Consider the following 17452-nt stretch of genomic DNA (forward strand, 5'->3'; position numbering starts at 1 on the left):
CTGGGCTAAGGCGACAGCAGTGTCAGGCTCCACCCTGGCCCTGGCCCTGCTGGGCGCTATGATCTGGGTAGGGACAAGCTGCCTGTGCCTCAGCTTCCTGCTGAGAGGACGGAAGCAGGGGAGACACATGGCACATTGTGAGTGTGCGTGCACAGTGTCACCGTGCTCTTTATTGTGATGTCACCAGGGAGGGAAACCTAAACCCCCAACACTGCTGCTCTTAGATGCGTTTGTCTGAAACGTGGGAGAAAGGAGCGGGGATGTCCTGTAGCCCCCAGTTCCCAAAGGGCCTCGGAGGAGTCTGGCTGCACTGTGTGCTCCCTCCTGCAGTGTTTCCCGTAAGGGGCTGCACCCTCACTGCAGCCTTTGGGGAAATCAAGGCACTGTACCACGAACCAGCTCCTACACCTGGTCCCCACACCAGTGCAGGGTGTTATCACACCTTCTGCTGGCAGTGGGTGTCCTGTAGGAGCCGGGCTGAGCCACCACCGGGGCCGAGCTGCAGACCCAGAGATGTGTTCAGCCCCTGGGCCTGTGGCTCCCTTAGCACAGGGCCCTTTGTACCAGTGTCATGACGGCTTTGTTGAAGGGGAAAGAAAGACGCAATAGGCCCTTTTACAAGAAACAGGAGTTCTAAAGGCCAAGCTACCTGTTCAAGGTCATACAACTCTGAACTTGGTTCCCTTCCCACGGCTGTGGTCACCAGGGTGAGCTGTCCCCCCCTACACAGACATGGTAACCAGAGTGAGCCCTCCCCCGACAGATGCAGTCACTAGGGCGAGCTGCCCCCCACCCCCAACGTGGTTACCAGAGTGAGCCCTTCCCCTACAGATGTGGTCACCAGGGTGAGCTGTCCCCTCTCTACACAGACATGGTAACCTGAGTGAGCCCTCCCCCCAGAGATGCGGTCACCAGGGCAAGCTGCCTCCCCCACACAAACACGGTAACCTGAGTGAGCCCTCCCCCAACAGATGTGGTCACCAGGGTGAGCCCTTCCCCAAACATGGCCACCACAGAACAAGGCCCCCTCTCAGACATGGCTGCTGGGCTAAGCCCCCCCGCCCCAACACAGTCACTATGGGCAAGCCCCCTTCACACACATGGTTGCCACAGGATGAGCCCCCCGCCCCACAGACATAGTCATCGTGGGGCAAGCCCCCCTCCCCAGACATGGTCACCACAGGGGGAGAGCCGCCCCTCCCGATGTGGTCCCCAGAGCAAGCCTCTCCCCAAGAGATGCAGCCAGCAGGGTGAGCCTCTCCCCCAGAGATGCGGCCGGCAGGGTGAGCCTCTCCCCCAGAGATGCGGCCGGCAGGGTGAGCCCCTTCATACAGCCTTTGCTCGCCCGCCTGTGCTGTTGCAGTCACCTGCGCCAGCCCAGCCTTGGCTACACGCACCTTCCAAGTCGGCACTTACAAAAGTCATCACTAGGGCAGATCTATAAAGTCCTGGGGGACGAGGGACAAACAACCCAGCTTCCATATTATGTTCCAGACTGGAAGAGCAGGAGGGTGACCCTTGTGACATCTACCTGAACCCCACCTGTCTCCAAGCACAGATTCTGTGAGCCCCCACGGGGCGCTGTGGCAGCCAGTGTTCAGTAAACCTCTGTAAATAATTTACCCAAGGGGCTCATCTACACTGGAGCACAGGAAGTGGGTACCCCTGCCTGACAAGGGGAGCAATGGGGGCTATGGGAAAGCTAGTGAGGGGTACTATGAAGCTCCACAACGTGTGATGTCAGAGGTGGGTCCTGAATGACAGCAAGACAGGAGTGACATGGTCTGCAAGCCTGAGGCTGGAGAGACCATGAAAGAAGTTTCTAGTAGCTTGAAATTCTGATTTGATGCTGATTTGAGCTTTTGGATCCATTTCTGGGCTTAAGAATCAACAAAGACTCTATAAAAGGGGTTGTAACCTCAAATGCCTACAGCAGCCAGGCAGGTATAATGCGCCAAGTGAACCAGGTGGAGTCTATGAGCAACTGATCCTGTCCTACCTGGAGGAGGCTGTCAGCTGCTGTCAGATCAGCCTCCACTGTGACTAAGTTTTCATTGGCTGAATTTTTGGAACTAGACCACCAGGTCTTTCTTCCTAGTCTTAGTCTGGAAGCTCTTCTGAAACGTGTTCAGCATCATAGCAGCACAAAAGCCTCCGCTGTGCATGAGATGCACTGGCAAGAAATAACCCAAGTTTCCCACGTGGAAGGGGTGAATTCTACCGCTGAGCCACCACTGCCCTTCACCCGAAGGGGGGAGGTGCTAGGCAACGGGTGACACAAAGGATTATGGGTCCAATGCTGGTAGATTTGATTTCCCTACAGAAGCAGAAAACTGGATTTTTAAAACTTAAATTCCCCAGCCTTTAAATATTAGCAACTAATCCATTTCTACAAAACACAGTATAGACCAAACCCTCACAAAAACGAGTATGTGAGCCCATTTGCTGCCCTTCCTCTAACCGCAAGACACCTTTCAATCACAAACGCTCATCATGAACCCTTCCAACTGCTCCTAGAAGACTTGCTTTTGCCCGACAAGTGTCAGCTTGCGGGTGGGCCTCATGGTCACAGGGGCACTTCTGGCAGGTTTGCGGTTGCCCAGAGTGGCTCCAAGATTATCGGTCGCTGCCCTGGCCCACGCTACGATCTTCTTCCACCTCGAAGCTGCCCGGCTGCTGTGGCAGGGGAGCGAATTAACGTCGGAGCGTCGGCTACCGACTTTACTCATTAAATGTAACCCGACATTTCGATGTCCATGAAATAAATACTAAACACTGAGTGCTTAAGGTATACTAAATCCTCACGCTAACTCTTCGAGGTGGGAGCTGTTCGTTTCCCCACTTCGCAAGCGAGGTGCCATCAGCAACGGAGGGACGGATTCCACTCAGGGGATGGCAAAGAGCCTATTTCTACCAGAGCAACCTGAGGATTAAAAAAACAAAACCAAATAAAAACCAAACCTATTACCATCGAGTCAATTCTGACTCATAGCGACCCTATAAGACAGAGCAGAACTGCCCTATAGCGTTTCCAAAGAGCGGCTGGTGCATTCGAACTGCCAACCTTTTGGTTAGCAGCCGTAGCTCTTAACCACTGCGCCACCAGAGCTCCAACCTGAGGACCAGCCTCCCACAAAACGCGCAATTTACCGCCAGCAAAAAGCCCAGCGGGAGACCGTTAGGAGCTGGGCCACGGACCAGTCTACCTGGGCGACTCTCCGCGCGTCTCCGCAGCGGACAGTCCGGGACCGGAATTTCACCGACCTGAAGCTCGTCCCGTGACCGGCGCCGCCGCGCATGCGCGCTCCCCGACGGCCGCCCCGCCCTTCGCGCATGCGCGCTCCCGGCCGCCACCCCGCGCATGCGCACTCGCCGACCCTCCCCGCGCATGCGTACCCAGTCCGTGTGGCGGAAGTGAGGCGTCCGGCGTGCGTCCGGCTCCCTGCGCAGCCGGAGGCTGGGCCACAACGCCACCTGATGGTACGCGTTCTCCCGCGCTTCTACGTCACGGCGCCGGGGCGGAAGATGGTCGAGCTTAGGGCCGGCGGTCGCTGAGCAGACCCAGACGGAGCTGGAGCTCGAGCCCGGCCACTCGGGCTCCTCCGGGTTGCGCTGTCGCTGCCGCCATGTCGCTGCTGCAGTCTGCGCTCGATTTTTTGGCGGGCCCAGGCTCCCTGGGCGGTGCTGCCGGCCGCGACCAGAATGACTTCGTGGGGCAGACGGTGGAACTGGGCGAGCTGCGGCTGCGGGTGCGGCGGGTCCTGGCCGAGGGTGAGGCCCGGGGCCGTCGGCGGGGGTACGGGGACGGAGGCCACCTTCGGGGGCGCGGGGCTGGGCGTGCAGGGTCGTCGCGGGGGTCATTGGGGGCAGGGTCGTCACCAGGAGGGGGATGGGACGGGGTCGGTCCGGGAGTCACCGCTAGGGCGCGGGTCCTGGCGCGGGAAGGTTGTTGCGTCCGGAGGCGTAAGTCTGGACCGGCCACGGAGAGTCATGGCCGGGGAGCGTGGGTCGAGGCTTAGGAGTGATAGCCTTCTCTGGGGGTCATAGGTCTGGGCCGACCGGGTGGGGAGGGTCGCCGTCGGGGTGTAGATGGATCGAGGTGGGCTTGGGGAATTCACATCCGGGGTCGTGGGTCGGTCCAATCTGGAGAGGGTCACCGCTGGGGGCGTGGGTCGGGCTGGTCTAGGAAAGTCACCATCAGAGGCGTGAGTCAAGGCTTGGGAGGAGGGGGGTCGTCGCCCCAGGGTTTTGGGTCTGGGCCGGCCTGGTAGGAGGGTCACCGCCTCCAAGGTTGGCCGGCCGAGGGAAGCCGTCGCCAGCGGTGTGGGTCAGGCCACCTCCAAGTGACTGCAGGCGTGGAGGCAGACTTGGGATTGGCTATTTCATTGCTAGAGGTGAGGGGTCGGAGTGGGGCAAGGTAGTCTTAACTGAAGATGTGGGGCAGACCTGCGGCTGTAGGATCCTCCTCAGGGTCTGGGGGCCAGGCTGTGACAGCAGAGGAAAGGTGGGAGGCAGGCACGGAGCTTGGACCAGAGGCCAGAGTGGATCCGTAGGGCTGGAATCTGGAGGTGAGGAGTATGGCTGGACCGTAGTGTGGTTCACATCTAGTCCATAGTTTGATGGTGTGGGGGACAGGACTCCACTTCTGGACATCAGCGGCTGGCTCTCCCGAATTCTCAGGGACTTCAGACTTGGTAGTGGTCCCTGATGAGCCTGTCACCCTTACCTGGGTGTTCAGAAAGGGTAGACAATGCTATACCCCTTAATCCTGGGGTTTCTCCTTACAACCTGAGTGTTTCTCTTGCTCCTGGGTGTTTATTTGTTTGTGATTCCATGCGAATGACAGGAAGGAGAGCCAGCAGTTGTGAGCTGGACAGAACCTTGCAGGTCAGACAGGACAGTCCACTTAGGTATTTTCAGCACAGTCTTTAGTCAGGTCTGTTTCTGCATGCTATTTTTAGCTTCCTGAATGTTCTCTCCCTTCTTCACACAGAACTTACCATCACATCAGTGCTGTCCTGTTTATTTTTCTGAATTTTGCTTACATTTCGCCTAGGGGTGCCCGCAGGAGTGTGCCGGTTTCACTTGCTGTGAAGCTTACTGGTTAAACACAGTTGACTTCGGTGCTGGTGCTGAAACGCACCAGGAGAGGGGGTGAAACCACACATAGACTGAACCCTCATCTGGTCCTTGGCATCTCACGGGCCTGGAGGTTCTCACGGCAGGAAACCTGGCCAACTGTTCCGATGTCAATATTCCAAAACTGATGATAGCATCCCCAGACACTCCCCATACTGTGATCACAAAAACACATCTAGCCAGACTTAATGGTTTGATTGAGACTGGAGGGACCCCAGAAGACACGGCCCTCAACTGTTTCTTGGCCTAAAACTAAAACCATTCTCGAGGCCAACCCTTCAGACAAGGATTAGACTGGACTATGGGACATAAAATGATACTCGTGAAGAGTGTGCTTCTTAGCAAGTAGATACAGGAGACTAAACGGGCAGCTCCGGTCCAGAGGCGAGATGAGAAGGCAGAGAGGGTTAGGAGCTGGTTGAATGGGCATGGGACATCCAGGGTGGAAAGGAGCAGTGTCATAGTATAGGGAGAGCAACTAGGGTCACATAACAACATGTGTATAAATGTTTGTATGAGAGACCAACTTGAATTGTAAACTTTCAATTAAAGTACAGCAGTAAAAAAGAAGAAGACATCTTGGGGCTGATTTAGTGAGAAAACCCCTAACCTTTCTCCTTCCCAAGGTGGTGGCCAGCACCTCTGCTAATGTTTTGCCGTGAGCTCTTCTCTCAAATCTATGAGACCAGCCAGAGTTTCCCCAGACTGAGTCACAGTTATTCTGAAAAGATGGGCAGTTATCTTTGTTCTTTAAGAAGTTTGTGAGCATACAGGACGTGGTTTCTGCTCTTGCAGAACTTAAAATAAGACACATGCTCCAGTGACTGAGGGACCAACCAAGGGATGTGAAGAGCCACAGGAGTGGTGCAGACAGCACACGGGGTCCGAGAGTGATGACAGAGGCGTCCAGGAAGGAGCCAAGCAGACGGCAGGAGCACTTGCCCTGCAAGCCTTGAAGGGTGAATGTGTCCAGACGGGAGGGAGGGAGACTGCACCCCTGCCTGGTGCAGGGGCTGGGTGAGGCGGGAAATTGCAGGTGAGAGTTGGATGGTTGTCCTCTCTGGCAGGAGGCCAAGATTCATGTAAAGAAGGAAGCTCCACCCATCATCAGCACCCAGAAGGAAGAACCAGGAAATGTGGCCAGAAGCTGGGGTCATGTCTGCAACACCTTTCTCATAGCTGTCTAGGCAGGCCGAGGTATAAAAATAACCAGTGCAACTGTGAGCCAGAGTTCCTCCTCTTAAACTTAACAGGTGGCTTGTAGCTTCCAAAGCATTTTGAAGCCTCTTTCAGAAATGAAACAGGGTGAGAAACCTGTTTAAGTATTTTACACGCTAATGTTTACATTTATCCTGGACAGCAACCTCCCACCGTTGGCGGTGGGGATTCAGCCTGTCTTATGTGAAGATGGGGAAGGTCCTTCATGTGGACTTCCTTGGCCGGATGCTTAAAAACACAGCTTTTCTGGCCTTGGAAAGATAATCCAGTGCAGATCCTGCTTTCCTAGAGTACTCCCAGTGGGGCTAAGAGAGCATTCTGCCAGCAGACACACTACTGTGTCTTAGCTGAGTGATTGAGCAATCTTGCTGTGGGATAGTTAGCGTCCGTGGATAACTCATGCATCAGTTCATGTCAGCTTTGGCTGTCAGATAACTTAATGTTAGCTCCGGTTTCGCTGTTACATGAGTTAGGAGAAAACCTTGCTTTCCATAGTTTCTTGGATTTTGAACCTGCTTTGGGCAGTTAAAGAGGCCTGGTGTCACAGTGGGTTAGTGCTCTGCTGTTAACCAGAAGGTTGGCTGTTGGAACCCACTAGCCACTCCACAGGAGAAAGATGTGACAGTCGGCTTCTGTAAAGATTACAGCCTTGGAAACCCTATGGGGCAGTTCTGCTCTGTCCTGTGGGGTTGCTAGGAGTCAGAATTGACAGAATTGACATGACCGCAACGCGTTTGGTCTTTTGGTTGCTGGGCAGGGGCAGAACGGTGGAGCCTGATAGCTTTGTAATCTTTTCACAGTTTGTTCTAAGTCTTCATTGTCTTGAAAAAGCAAATTCCTGGGAGTGCCCACAATGCCAGAGATGCCCAATCCAAGTGGATTCTAGAACCTCAGATACGTTTCTTGTGTTCTGTTGTTGAGATCCTGCATGCTGTTACTTCTTCCCGCCAGGAAGAGTAACTGAGAACGGTGACTGCTGCTTACGGAAGGATTTGCCTCAAGAAGGTTGAATCTGTTGTCTTCAGTATGGCTGACTATTCCTCCGTGAGTTTACTGCCGCGCGGAGATTAACGGAGATAATATATGGAGTAGCACTTTATGACATGAAAGCAGTGCTGCTTGCAATTGTTTAATGTAATTTGTTTCATTGTATTTGATTGGGTGTTACATGTAACGTCAGTCAGTCAAAAATTACTTGCTTTGAACATTTGTGTGTCATGTAAGGTATTAATCACGATTATGTATGGAGTAGCACCTTAATGAAAACAGTGCTGTGTGCAACTGTTAATTTAATGTAACTCATTCCATTGTATTTGATTAGGTGTTACATGTAATGTCAGTCAGTCAAAAACGATTTGTTTTAAACATTGTGCGTCATGTAAGGTATTAGTGTCTCGGGAGGACACTAGACACGCGTACCGTGGCTCCACTCTGGGATTTGTCTTTTCTGTGGATTGAGAGCTGACCTGTGGAACTGAGGGCAGAGTCCACACATGCTCCGGGGCCGCTTCGTCATAGTCCTGGTCTCTTGATCCAGCTGCCTCCTTGGCTCCCCTTTCGGGGGGCTCTTCCCTTGACTTCTGTGGCTCCTGGAAGCCTCCAGGGCCTACGTCATAGTGTTTGGATTGGGTGATGAGCAGGGAACGTCTGATGCTGACTGACAGCTGCAGAATTGTGTGGTGCAGTCAGGGCTCTTGGTTGCAAGGCTCAGAAACCACTGAGGCTAGCTTGATGGAAGAACTGGAACTTATATTGGGTCGAGATATTCTTGATAAATATCAACATAATAATACATTTTGTGGATGTAGAAGTGGCTTGTCAGAGGGCTGTAGCACAGTAACCGGGTAGTGTGTCCTTCTTTCCACACATGAGGTGTGACTGAGACCCTGCATCCCCAAGACTCTGCGGTGCTGTCGTCTGACAATGACAGTGTCTTCTTTCTTGTCTTTGGTGGTTTCACTATCCTCGTTTCTTTGCACCAGTCCCTGGAGCCAGAGCCCTGAAGTGCAAGGACTGCTGTAACCAAGAGAGGGCTACTGCGCAGGTGTTCTCTCTTCTCTAGACAGCACAGGGAGTCCCTGGGGGGTGCAGACCACTAACCAAAAGGTTGGAGGTGTGAGTCTACCCAGAGATGCCTCAGAAGAAAGTCCTGGTGGTCTACTTCTGAAAAAAATCAGCCTTTGAAATCCCTACGGAGCACAGTTCTACTCCGACACACATGGGGTTGCCCTGAGTGTGAGTCGACCTGACAACCTCTGGTAGACACCACGAAGCTCTCAGAACCCGGGTCCTTGCAGCAGGGTTTTGGGGTTTGGGTGGCTGGTTCTAAGTCACCAGGACTGGGTGGCCCATGTCTTGTCCCACGACCAGCGTGGCACCCACCAGATCAATCGCCCACTCTCTTAGCTCTCCTCATGCTACCCTTCCACTTCCAAGTTGGTAGCCTTATGTTAGCCCTGTATGCACTTTGACCCCTGTTCAGTATGAAACAGCAGTCACCACCACATCAGCCTTAGGGAGCACTTTGCCACCACGGTCCCTAGTGCTTTGTGCGGACTGGTCAATCCTGATGGTGGTCCTAGAAGGCAGGTACTATAATTATTCCCATTTCACAGATGAGGAAGCCGAGATTTGGAGAAGTTGGTAACTTGCCGACGCCATCAGCCAGTGCGTGGTAGAGCAGGGGGAGCTTGGAGCTCCCGGAAGGCTGGCGTCGGCCACTAGCACTGGTGCTGCCACGGGCTACCTGCCTGTCCCGTCACGTGTGGCTCACTCTCTAGGCTTTTGGGTCCCAGCTGCCTTCTTGACTCCTGGATGTTGGGGACAAGCGGGCTAAACGGATACTTAACTAGACCCTCGAGTCTCTCTTGTCTGGCAGGGAGTTTACTTTCATTTTTCCCTTGTTATGGGACACTTTGTTCTTTGCCTAGACCTTGCTTTCTGTGGGGCCTGCTAGTTTGTTAGCATCGCAGCCTGGATTCACGTGTGTCCTCATCCACACGCACAGTGTGGTCAGGAGTGAGAGGCCAGGAATGCAGACCGCCTAGGCCAGGCGTCCCTTCTCCAGTCCTGCTCATCGTTCTCCCTGAGGGGAGCCCGCCAGGAGGTGGGGTCCTGTGTTAGGTATCTAGTGCTGCTATCACAGAAATACCACAAATGGATGGCTTTAAGCAACAGAAACTTACTTTCTGACAGTTTAGGAGGCTGGAAGTCTGAATTCAGAGCGCGGGCTCTAGGGGAAGGCTTTCTCTCTCCGCCGGCTCTGGAGGAAGGTCCTTGTCACTTCAGCTTGATTCCTGGTTCTTTGGAGCTCTCCATGTGGCTTGGCATCTGTCTTACCCCCATCTCTCCTCTGCTCACTTATTTACTCTCTTTTATAGCTCAAAAAGAAATTGACTCCAGATACACCCAACACTAATCCTGCCTCATTAACATAACAAAGACACTCCATTCTCAAATGAGATTATGACCACAGGTATAGAGATTAGAATTTACAACAGATATTTTTGGGGGACATAATTCAGTCCATAACAGGGCCTTCACCAGGTACCTCTCGCCACTCTCCACACTGCCGCCCAGCACTGTCTTCTCAGCGCTGCTGGACTTGCCTCCACCGGAGATTCTTTGTTCATTTCTGGCTAGTCCCCAGGCTCTGGAGTGTGCTCCCCCTGAGGGCAGGGGTCATACTGTACTTGCCATTGCTGTTTCCAGCTGCTAGAATGTGCTTGGTACTGAGTAATATTTGATGGACTTGGAAGGAGTGATACTTATCCCACATTATAGGAGAGGAAGCACGGGAATTTAACTAAGGGGTGTTTCTTAGGGTGGCCGCGGGGAGTTAGTCCTTTCTCATGCTCAGTCGCGGGTCACCTGTGAGGGGATCGGGTGGGAGCTGCAGTAACCGTTCCCCTGTGCCGTCTCTAAGTCATCTCTCAGGTTCTTCTGAAGATCTTTTCTTAACTTACAGATCTGAATTTTTTTAAGCTAAATATCAAGTAGCTGTAGCATCCATATCACCACTCACCTGTCAGTTTGTCATACTGTGGTGGCTTGTGTGTTGTGATGCTGGAAGAAGCTGTGCTACTGGTATTTCAGATGCCAGCAGGGTCACCCATGGTGACAGGTTTCAGCAGAGCTTCCAGACTAGGATAGACTAGGAAGAAAGGTCAGGCAATCTACTTCTGAAAATTAGCCAACGAAAATCCTCTGGATCACAGCAGATATTTTCCTATATAATGCTGGAAGATGAGCCTCTTGGTTTGGAAGTCACTCAAAATATACAACAGCCACAACAATGGACTTGAATGTACCAATGATTCCGAGGATGGCATAGGACCAGGCAACGTTTTGTTCTGTTCCTGGAGTTGCCATGAGTAAGAGTCAACTTGATGACAACTAAGAACAAATATCTATGATTAATCTAAATTGTCCCACGGTCATGTATCTCATGTTTTATTACTAGTTAATATAGATAATGTGACTTTTTTTTTTTTTTTTTAACAAATGGCTTTAATTGTAATGCAGTCGACTGTGGCATTGTTTGTAAGGGCAGAATGTGGAATGTAACCTAAATGCCCGCCACCAGCATGGTGAATAAATGAATTGTGATCATTCACTCATTCGCTGCTGCCAGGCCCTGTCCCCGAGACCCTGCAGTGATGGACAGACACCCTTACCCTGCCCTTGGGGGACTAGCATCTGGTAGGGAGTGGCGTCCTGCACCTGCAATGCCCAAGTCTACCCACACGGTGTGTCTAGAGTATATGACGGTAGAAGAAGTGAGTTGTGGCGCATTTGGTTACTGTGCTCCATTTACTTAGAAAGGGACAAGCCCAAGCCTGGCTGCTGCCCTGGAGCCAGCGTGGAGGAGGCCTGAACTGGAGCTGAGTGCGAGGGTCACCGTGGTTTTCACCGTGCACTGCCGTGTTTGGATGTTTGCGTGACGAGCATGCATTCCTTTTGTCATTTCTTTCTGTTGACATCTGTGCAGATCCCTTAGTGGACAGTGGATGAGCGTGGTCGGGAAAGGCTGCCCTGCTCCTCCACCTTGTCTCCCCATTGTCCATCTCCCCAGGGACGCCGCTTTGTGTCTGCAATAGGAGTGGTGTCTTAGGCTGGGTTCTTCGGAGAAGCAAAACCAGTAAAATGTATAAATGTATATGTAGAGAGATTTATATCAAAGAAACAGCTCATGCGATTGTAGAGGCTGGAATGTCCCAAGCCCGTGGATTAGGATAGAGGCTTCTCTGGATTCACATAGCCACAGGGGCTGGCAAACCCAAGATCAGCAGGTCAGAGAGCAGGGCTCTGCTTACTGGCTGTGAAGGTCCACGAGTCCCAAGATCGGCAGATAAGCTGATAGCTCAAGTCCCAAGAACCAGAGGTCAGATGAACAAGACACACCTGCAGAATCCAGAGCGAGCAAAAAGCCAGAATGTCTGCTTATGTTTGGATGTAGGCAACACCCCCAAGGAAACTCCTTTCAACTGATTGGCTACTCACAGCAGATTCAGTCATGGGAGTGATCACATATAAACACTGAGAATCATGGCCCAGCCAAGGTGACACACAATCTTAACCATCACAAGTGGCTATGTTCACTTTCCAAATTAGACCAATGGCATTTTGCTTCAGATGAGTGTTTGTTAAAAACAGTGCTGAGTCAATTAAAAAAGGAGGACTGTTGGATATTGCTGTGTGTGCTCCATCTAGGGCACACCTGAACATTTTCCTGACCTTCGGCTCTAGTAGGAGATGCTTACCCTCCCCCCCCACACACACACTTCCGTGACCCCTGTGTCTAGGACCCTGTGGGGTAGGGGTGGGAGCACTGCTTGGGTGCTGTACGTGCAGGGGCATAGGATCACCAGTCCCCCCACATCCTCGGCAATGCATGCTACCATCCCCCAGGATTTTGGCCTGAAATATTTTAGTGAGTAAAAAGTGGTGTCTGGTTGTTTTGGAAAGAGCCCTGGTCTGGCAACGGTAAGCACTTTGCTGCTAACTTAGAGATTGGTGGTTCGAACCCACCCAGCAGCTTTGCGGGAGAAACACCTGGTGAACTGCTCCCATAAAGATTACAGCCCAGAAAACTCTATGGGGCAGTTCTCTGTCACATGGAGTCACTATGAGTTGGGATCGATTCCACGGCACCCAACAACAATAGCTGTGTTGGCTTGCATTTCTCTGACTGGTGAGTTTGAGCATTTACAAACACTTACTAGCCATTCAGGTGCTCCTCCTGGGACTATGCTTCCACTTCCTGTGCCTTTCTTTTTTTTTTTTTTGAAAAAATGTTTAATTGAGGTATTATTGACATGCAGTAAAACATACAGAATTTAAGTGTTTTGGCACATGCATATACCTATGTAGCTAAAACAAACACCCAAGTCACCCCAGAAAGGACCCTTGTGCCCCATCCCAGTCAAGCCTCCTCTCTCCCTCCAATGAGGCAACCACTTACTCTGATTTTTTGTTCACCATGTTTTTTATTCAAACGTGCGTGTATATATAGACACATACACGTATGTGTGTATATATATAAACCAGAATACCAGAAGGATGTTTACCTGTGTTTTGTTGACCATGCAAAGGCGTTCAGCTGTGTGGATCATAACAAATTATGGATAACATTGCGAAGGATGGGAATTCCATAGCACTTAATTGTGCTCGTGAGGAACCTGTACATAGATCAAGAGGCCGTCATTCGAACAGAACAAGAGGATACCGCGTGGTTTAAAGTCAGGAAACGTGTGTGTCAGGGTTGTATCCTTTCATCATACATATTCAGTCTGTATGCTGAGCAAATAATCTGAGAAGCTAGACTATATGAAGAAGAACAGGGCATCAGGATTGGAGGAAGACTCATTAACAACTTGCATCATACGGATGACGCAGCCTTGCTTGCTGAAAGTAAAGAGGACTTGAAGCACTTTCTGATGAAGATCAAAGACCACAGCCTTCAGTATGGATTACACCTCAACATAAAGAAAAGAAAAATCCTCACAACTGGACCAGTGGGCAACATCATGATACATGGAGAAAAGATTGAAGGTGTCAGGGATTTCCTTTTACTTGGATCCACAATCAACACCATCGGAAGCAGCAGTCAAGAAATATAAATGACACATTGCTGCAAAAGAACTCTTTGAAGTGTTGAAAGGCAAAGATGTCACCTTGAAGACTTGTGCTTGACCCAAGCCATGGTGTTCTCAGTCACCTCATATGCATGCAAAAGCTGGACAGTGAATAAGGAAGACTTAAGAAGAATTGATGCCTTTGAATTGTGGTGTTGGTGAAGAATATTGAATCTACCATGGACTACCAAAAGAACGAACAAATCTGTCTAGGAAGAAGTATAACCAGAATGCTCCTTAGAAGCAAGGATGGTGAGACTACATCTCACATACTTTGGACTTGTTATCAGGAGGGATCAGTCCCTGGAGAAGGACATCATGCTTGGTAAAGTAGAGGGTCAGAGAAAAAGTGGAAGACCCTCAACAAGGTCGATGGACACAGTGGCTGCAACAATGGGCTCAAGCATAGCAATGATTGTGAGGATGTCACAGGACCGGGCAGTGTTTCATTCTTTAGTACATAGGGTCACTATGAGTCGGAACCGACTCGACGGAACCTAACAACAACATACCTATATACGTATGTTTATAGAGAGAGCGAGAGAGATATTTGCTTATCTCAAATGCCATAAAAATGGAACCATATCTTATGTGCTCTTTTCTGGCTAGCTTCTTTCCTCAGCATAATTGTTCTAAAGTTCGTCCTTGAAGTCGTAGCTTGTTCTTTCCTTTTATTCCTGAATTGGATTCCATCGTATGGATGTACCACAATTTGTTTATTCATTTACCTTTTGATGGACTTTTGGTTTGTTTTCATTTTTGGCTATTGTGAATAGAACTGCCAAGAACATTTAATTTTTTTTTTTTTTTTTATTGTGCTTTAGGTTGAAAGTTTACAGGTCAAGTTAGTTTCTCATGGGAAAATTTATACACACATTGTTATGTGACCCTATTTGCTGTCCCTATAACATGACTGCTCATTCCTCCTTTCCACCTCGGATTTCCCATGCCCATTCAACCAGCTCCTGTCCCATTCTGCCTTCTCATCTCGCCTCTGGACAGGAGCTGCCCATTCAGTCTCATGTATCTACTTGAGGTAAGAAGCACTCTCTTCATGAGTATCGTCTTAGGTCCTATAGTCCAGTCTAATCTTTGTCTGCAGAGGTACCTTCAGGAATGATTTATTTCTGGGTTAACAGAGAGTCTGGAGGCCATGTCTTCTGGGGTTCCTCCAGTCTCAGTCAGACCATTAAGTCTGTTTTTTGTTTTTTTTTTAACTAGAATTTGAGTTCTGCACCCCACTTTTCTCCTGCTCGCAGGGACTCTGCTGTGTTCCCTCTCAGGGCGGTCGTTGGTGGTAGCTGGCACCATCTAGTTCTTCTAGTCTCAGGCTGATGCAGTCTGGTTTATGTGGCCCTTTTTGTCTTGGGCTGATATCTTCCTTGTGTCTTTGGTGTTCTTCATTCTCGTTTACTCCAGGTGGGTTGGGGCTAATTGATGCATCTTAGATGGCTGCTCGCTAACTTTTAAGACCCCAGATGCCACTCACCAAAGTAGGATGCAGAACATTTTCTTAATAAACTTTGTTATGCCAGCAGAACTCAAATTCTAGTAAGACCAGACTTAATGGACTGACTGAGACTAGAGGTGCCCCAGAAAGCATGGCCCCTGGACTCTCTATCACCCTAGAACTAAAACAATTTCCGAGGCCAACTCTTCAGACAGGGATTGGACTGGACTGTGGGACAGAAAGTGATACTTGTGAAGAATGTGCCTGTTAGTCAAGTAGATACAAGAGACCAAAGGGACGGCTTCTGTCCAGAGATGAGGTGGGAAGGCAGAGAGAGTTAGGAGCTGGTTGAATGTTCATGGGGAGTCGGGCAGAGGAAAGGAGTGTGCTGTTGCAGAATGGGGTGAGCGGTGGGGTCTCATAACAATGTATGTTTTAAAAAAAAAATTCTGTATCGGAGACTAACTTGAAATGTAAACTTCATTTAATTACAACAATTAAAAAAAACAAAAAACTTTGTTATACCAGTTGACCTGGATGTCCCCTGAAACCATGGTTCCAAGACCCCTGCCCCTGCTACTCTGTCCCTCGAGGTGTTTGGTCGTATTCGGAAACTTCTTACCTTTGGTTTAGTCCAGTGGTGCTGACTTCCCCTGTATTGTGCGTTGTCCTTACCTGCACCTCCAAGAACATTTTTTACAAGTCTTTTTGTAGACATGTTTTCCTTTCTCTTGGATAAGTACCTTGGAGTGGAATTATTGGCTTGTGGGTTGGTTTTATGTTCAACTTCATATGAAACTGCCAGACTTTACCCCAAAGTGGCTGCACCATTTTACTTCCCATCAGTAACGGACGAGGGTTCCTGTTTCTCCACGTCCTCACCAACTCTTGTTCTAGTCTCTCATTTTGAATATACCCATTCTTGTGGATGTGAAGTAGTGTCTCATTAGGATTTCAGTTTGCATATCCTTGATGAAATGATGTTGAATACTTTTCCAAAGGCTTCCTGCCCACTTGTATGTCTTCTTGTGTGAAGTATCTATTCAAGTCTTTTTTCTGTTTTATTTATTGGGTAGGAGTTGTAGAAGTTTCTTATTTTTCTAGATGCAAGTGTTCTTTCCACATATGTGTGTGTATATATATGTATTATACACACCATAGGTGATGTGTGTACTTATTACATGTACGTAGTGTATGTAATTACAAGACAGTAGTTGTTAGGTGCCGTTGAGGTGGTTCTGACTCATAGCAACCCCGTGTACGGCAGAACAAAACACTCACTGCCAGGTCCTGCACCATCCTCACAATCCTTATGTTTGGGCCCATTGTTGCTGCCACTGTGTCAGTCCATCTCTTGGAGGGTCCTCCTCATTTTCGTTGATCCTCTACTTATATATGTATATTCCCCCACCCTGTGACTAACCCATTATTTTTCTCAGTATTGTCTTTTGATGAGCAAATGTTTTAAATTTAAAATTTTGGTGAAATCAAATTTATCCTTTTTTTTTTCTTTCGTGGTTAGTGTTTCTTGTATCCTGTTTAAGAAAGCCTTGACCACCGAAAGTCACAAATCCCTGTTTTCTTCTAGAATCTTTCTAGTTTGGGCTCTAACGTGTAAGTCTGCGATCTTGTACGTATTGTTTGAGGTAGGAGTTGCAGTTCATTTTTTCCCCATCTGGATAGCCAGCTGTTTGGGCATCGATTGTTCAAAAGGCAGTCCTTTCCCAGTTAAAAATCAGCCGACCGTGTGAAGGTGCTTATTTCAGGGGTCTCTGTTAACGTCCCATTGATCTGCTCATTGATCCTTCTGGCAGTACCACACTGTCTTACTGTGTTTTTAGAATAAATCTTGAAGTCAGGTAGTGTAAGCCCCATTTTGTTTTCCGTTTTCAAAATTCTCTTAACTATTCTATTCTAGGTCCTTTTCATTTACATATGAATTTTAGAATGAGCTCGTTAATTTCTCCAGGATCTCTTATGTTCGTCACATGTCCCCGAGTCTCTGCCCAGTGCTGGCATCACAGGTGCTCACGAAGATGTTGGGTGAATGCCTTCTGTTTAATCTGTTGGACTTTCTGGCTTTACGTTGGCTGAAATAAATGTGAATTAGATCATTTTCTTCTTTTTCAAGGCTCACCAACTCTCCCATGTTAAACACTTGACTGGGGCTGAGGGTGATGCGCAAAGCAGCGGGTCGTGGTGGCGCTGGGTCAGGACCAGGGCTCCATGTGACTTAAAGGAGTCAGTGAGCGCTTCTGAACTCCAGCTTCCCGATTTGTAAAGCAGGACACAGTTTTGTGCAGGTCTTTCTTCAACTTAGGAAGATTTCCTTCTAGTATTTATTTCATTATAGCCTCTCCTGCCTGTCTGACCCGTGGTTTCTCTAAGCTGGAAGGGACAGTAAAGATGAACTGCAGAGGGGTATGTGTATGTGTGTATATATGAGAGAGAGAGAGTGTGTGTGTGTGTGTGTGTGTGTGTGTGTGTGTGTGTGTGTGTGTGTGTGTGT

The 17452-nt window shown here is 49.6% G+C and overlaps 1 protein-coding gene across 1 annotated transcript in view; it reads left to right on the forward strand.

Moving 5' to 3' along the window:
- Positions 1–3512: 3512 nt before the first annotated feature.
- Positions 3513–17452, forward strand: part of GAK (cyclin G associated kinase) — a 124890-nt gene continuing 110950 nt past the window's right edge. Inside the window, exon 1 of the mRNA XM_004383533.2 lies at positions 3513–3771. Within this exon, the coding sequence (XP_004383590.1) occupies positions 3627–3771 (145 nt within the window). The 5' untranslated portion in view covers positions 3513–3626. The remainder of the gene's footprint in view (positions 3772–17452) is intronic.

Source organism: Trichechus manatus, unplaced genomic scaffold (assembly GCF_000243295.1).
Source record: "Trichechus manatus latirostris isolate Lorelei unplaced genomic scaffold, TriManLat1.0 scaffold00111, whole genome shotgun sequence".
Classification (NCBI taxonomy): Eukaryota; Metazoa; Chordata; class Mammalia; order Sirenia; family Trichechidae; genus Trichechus; species Trichechus manatus.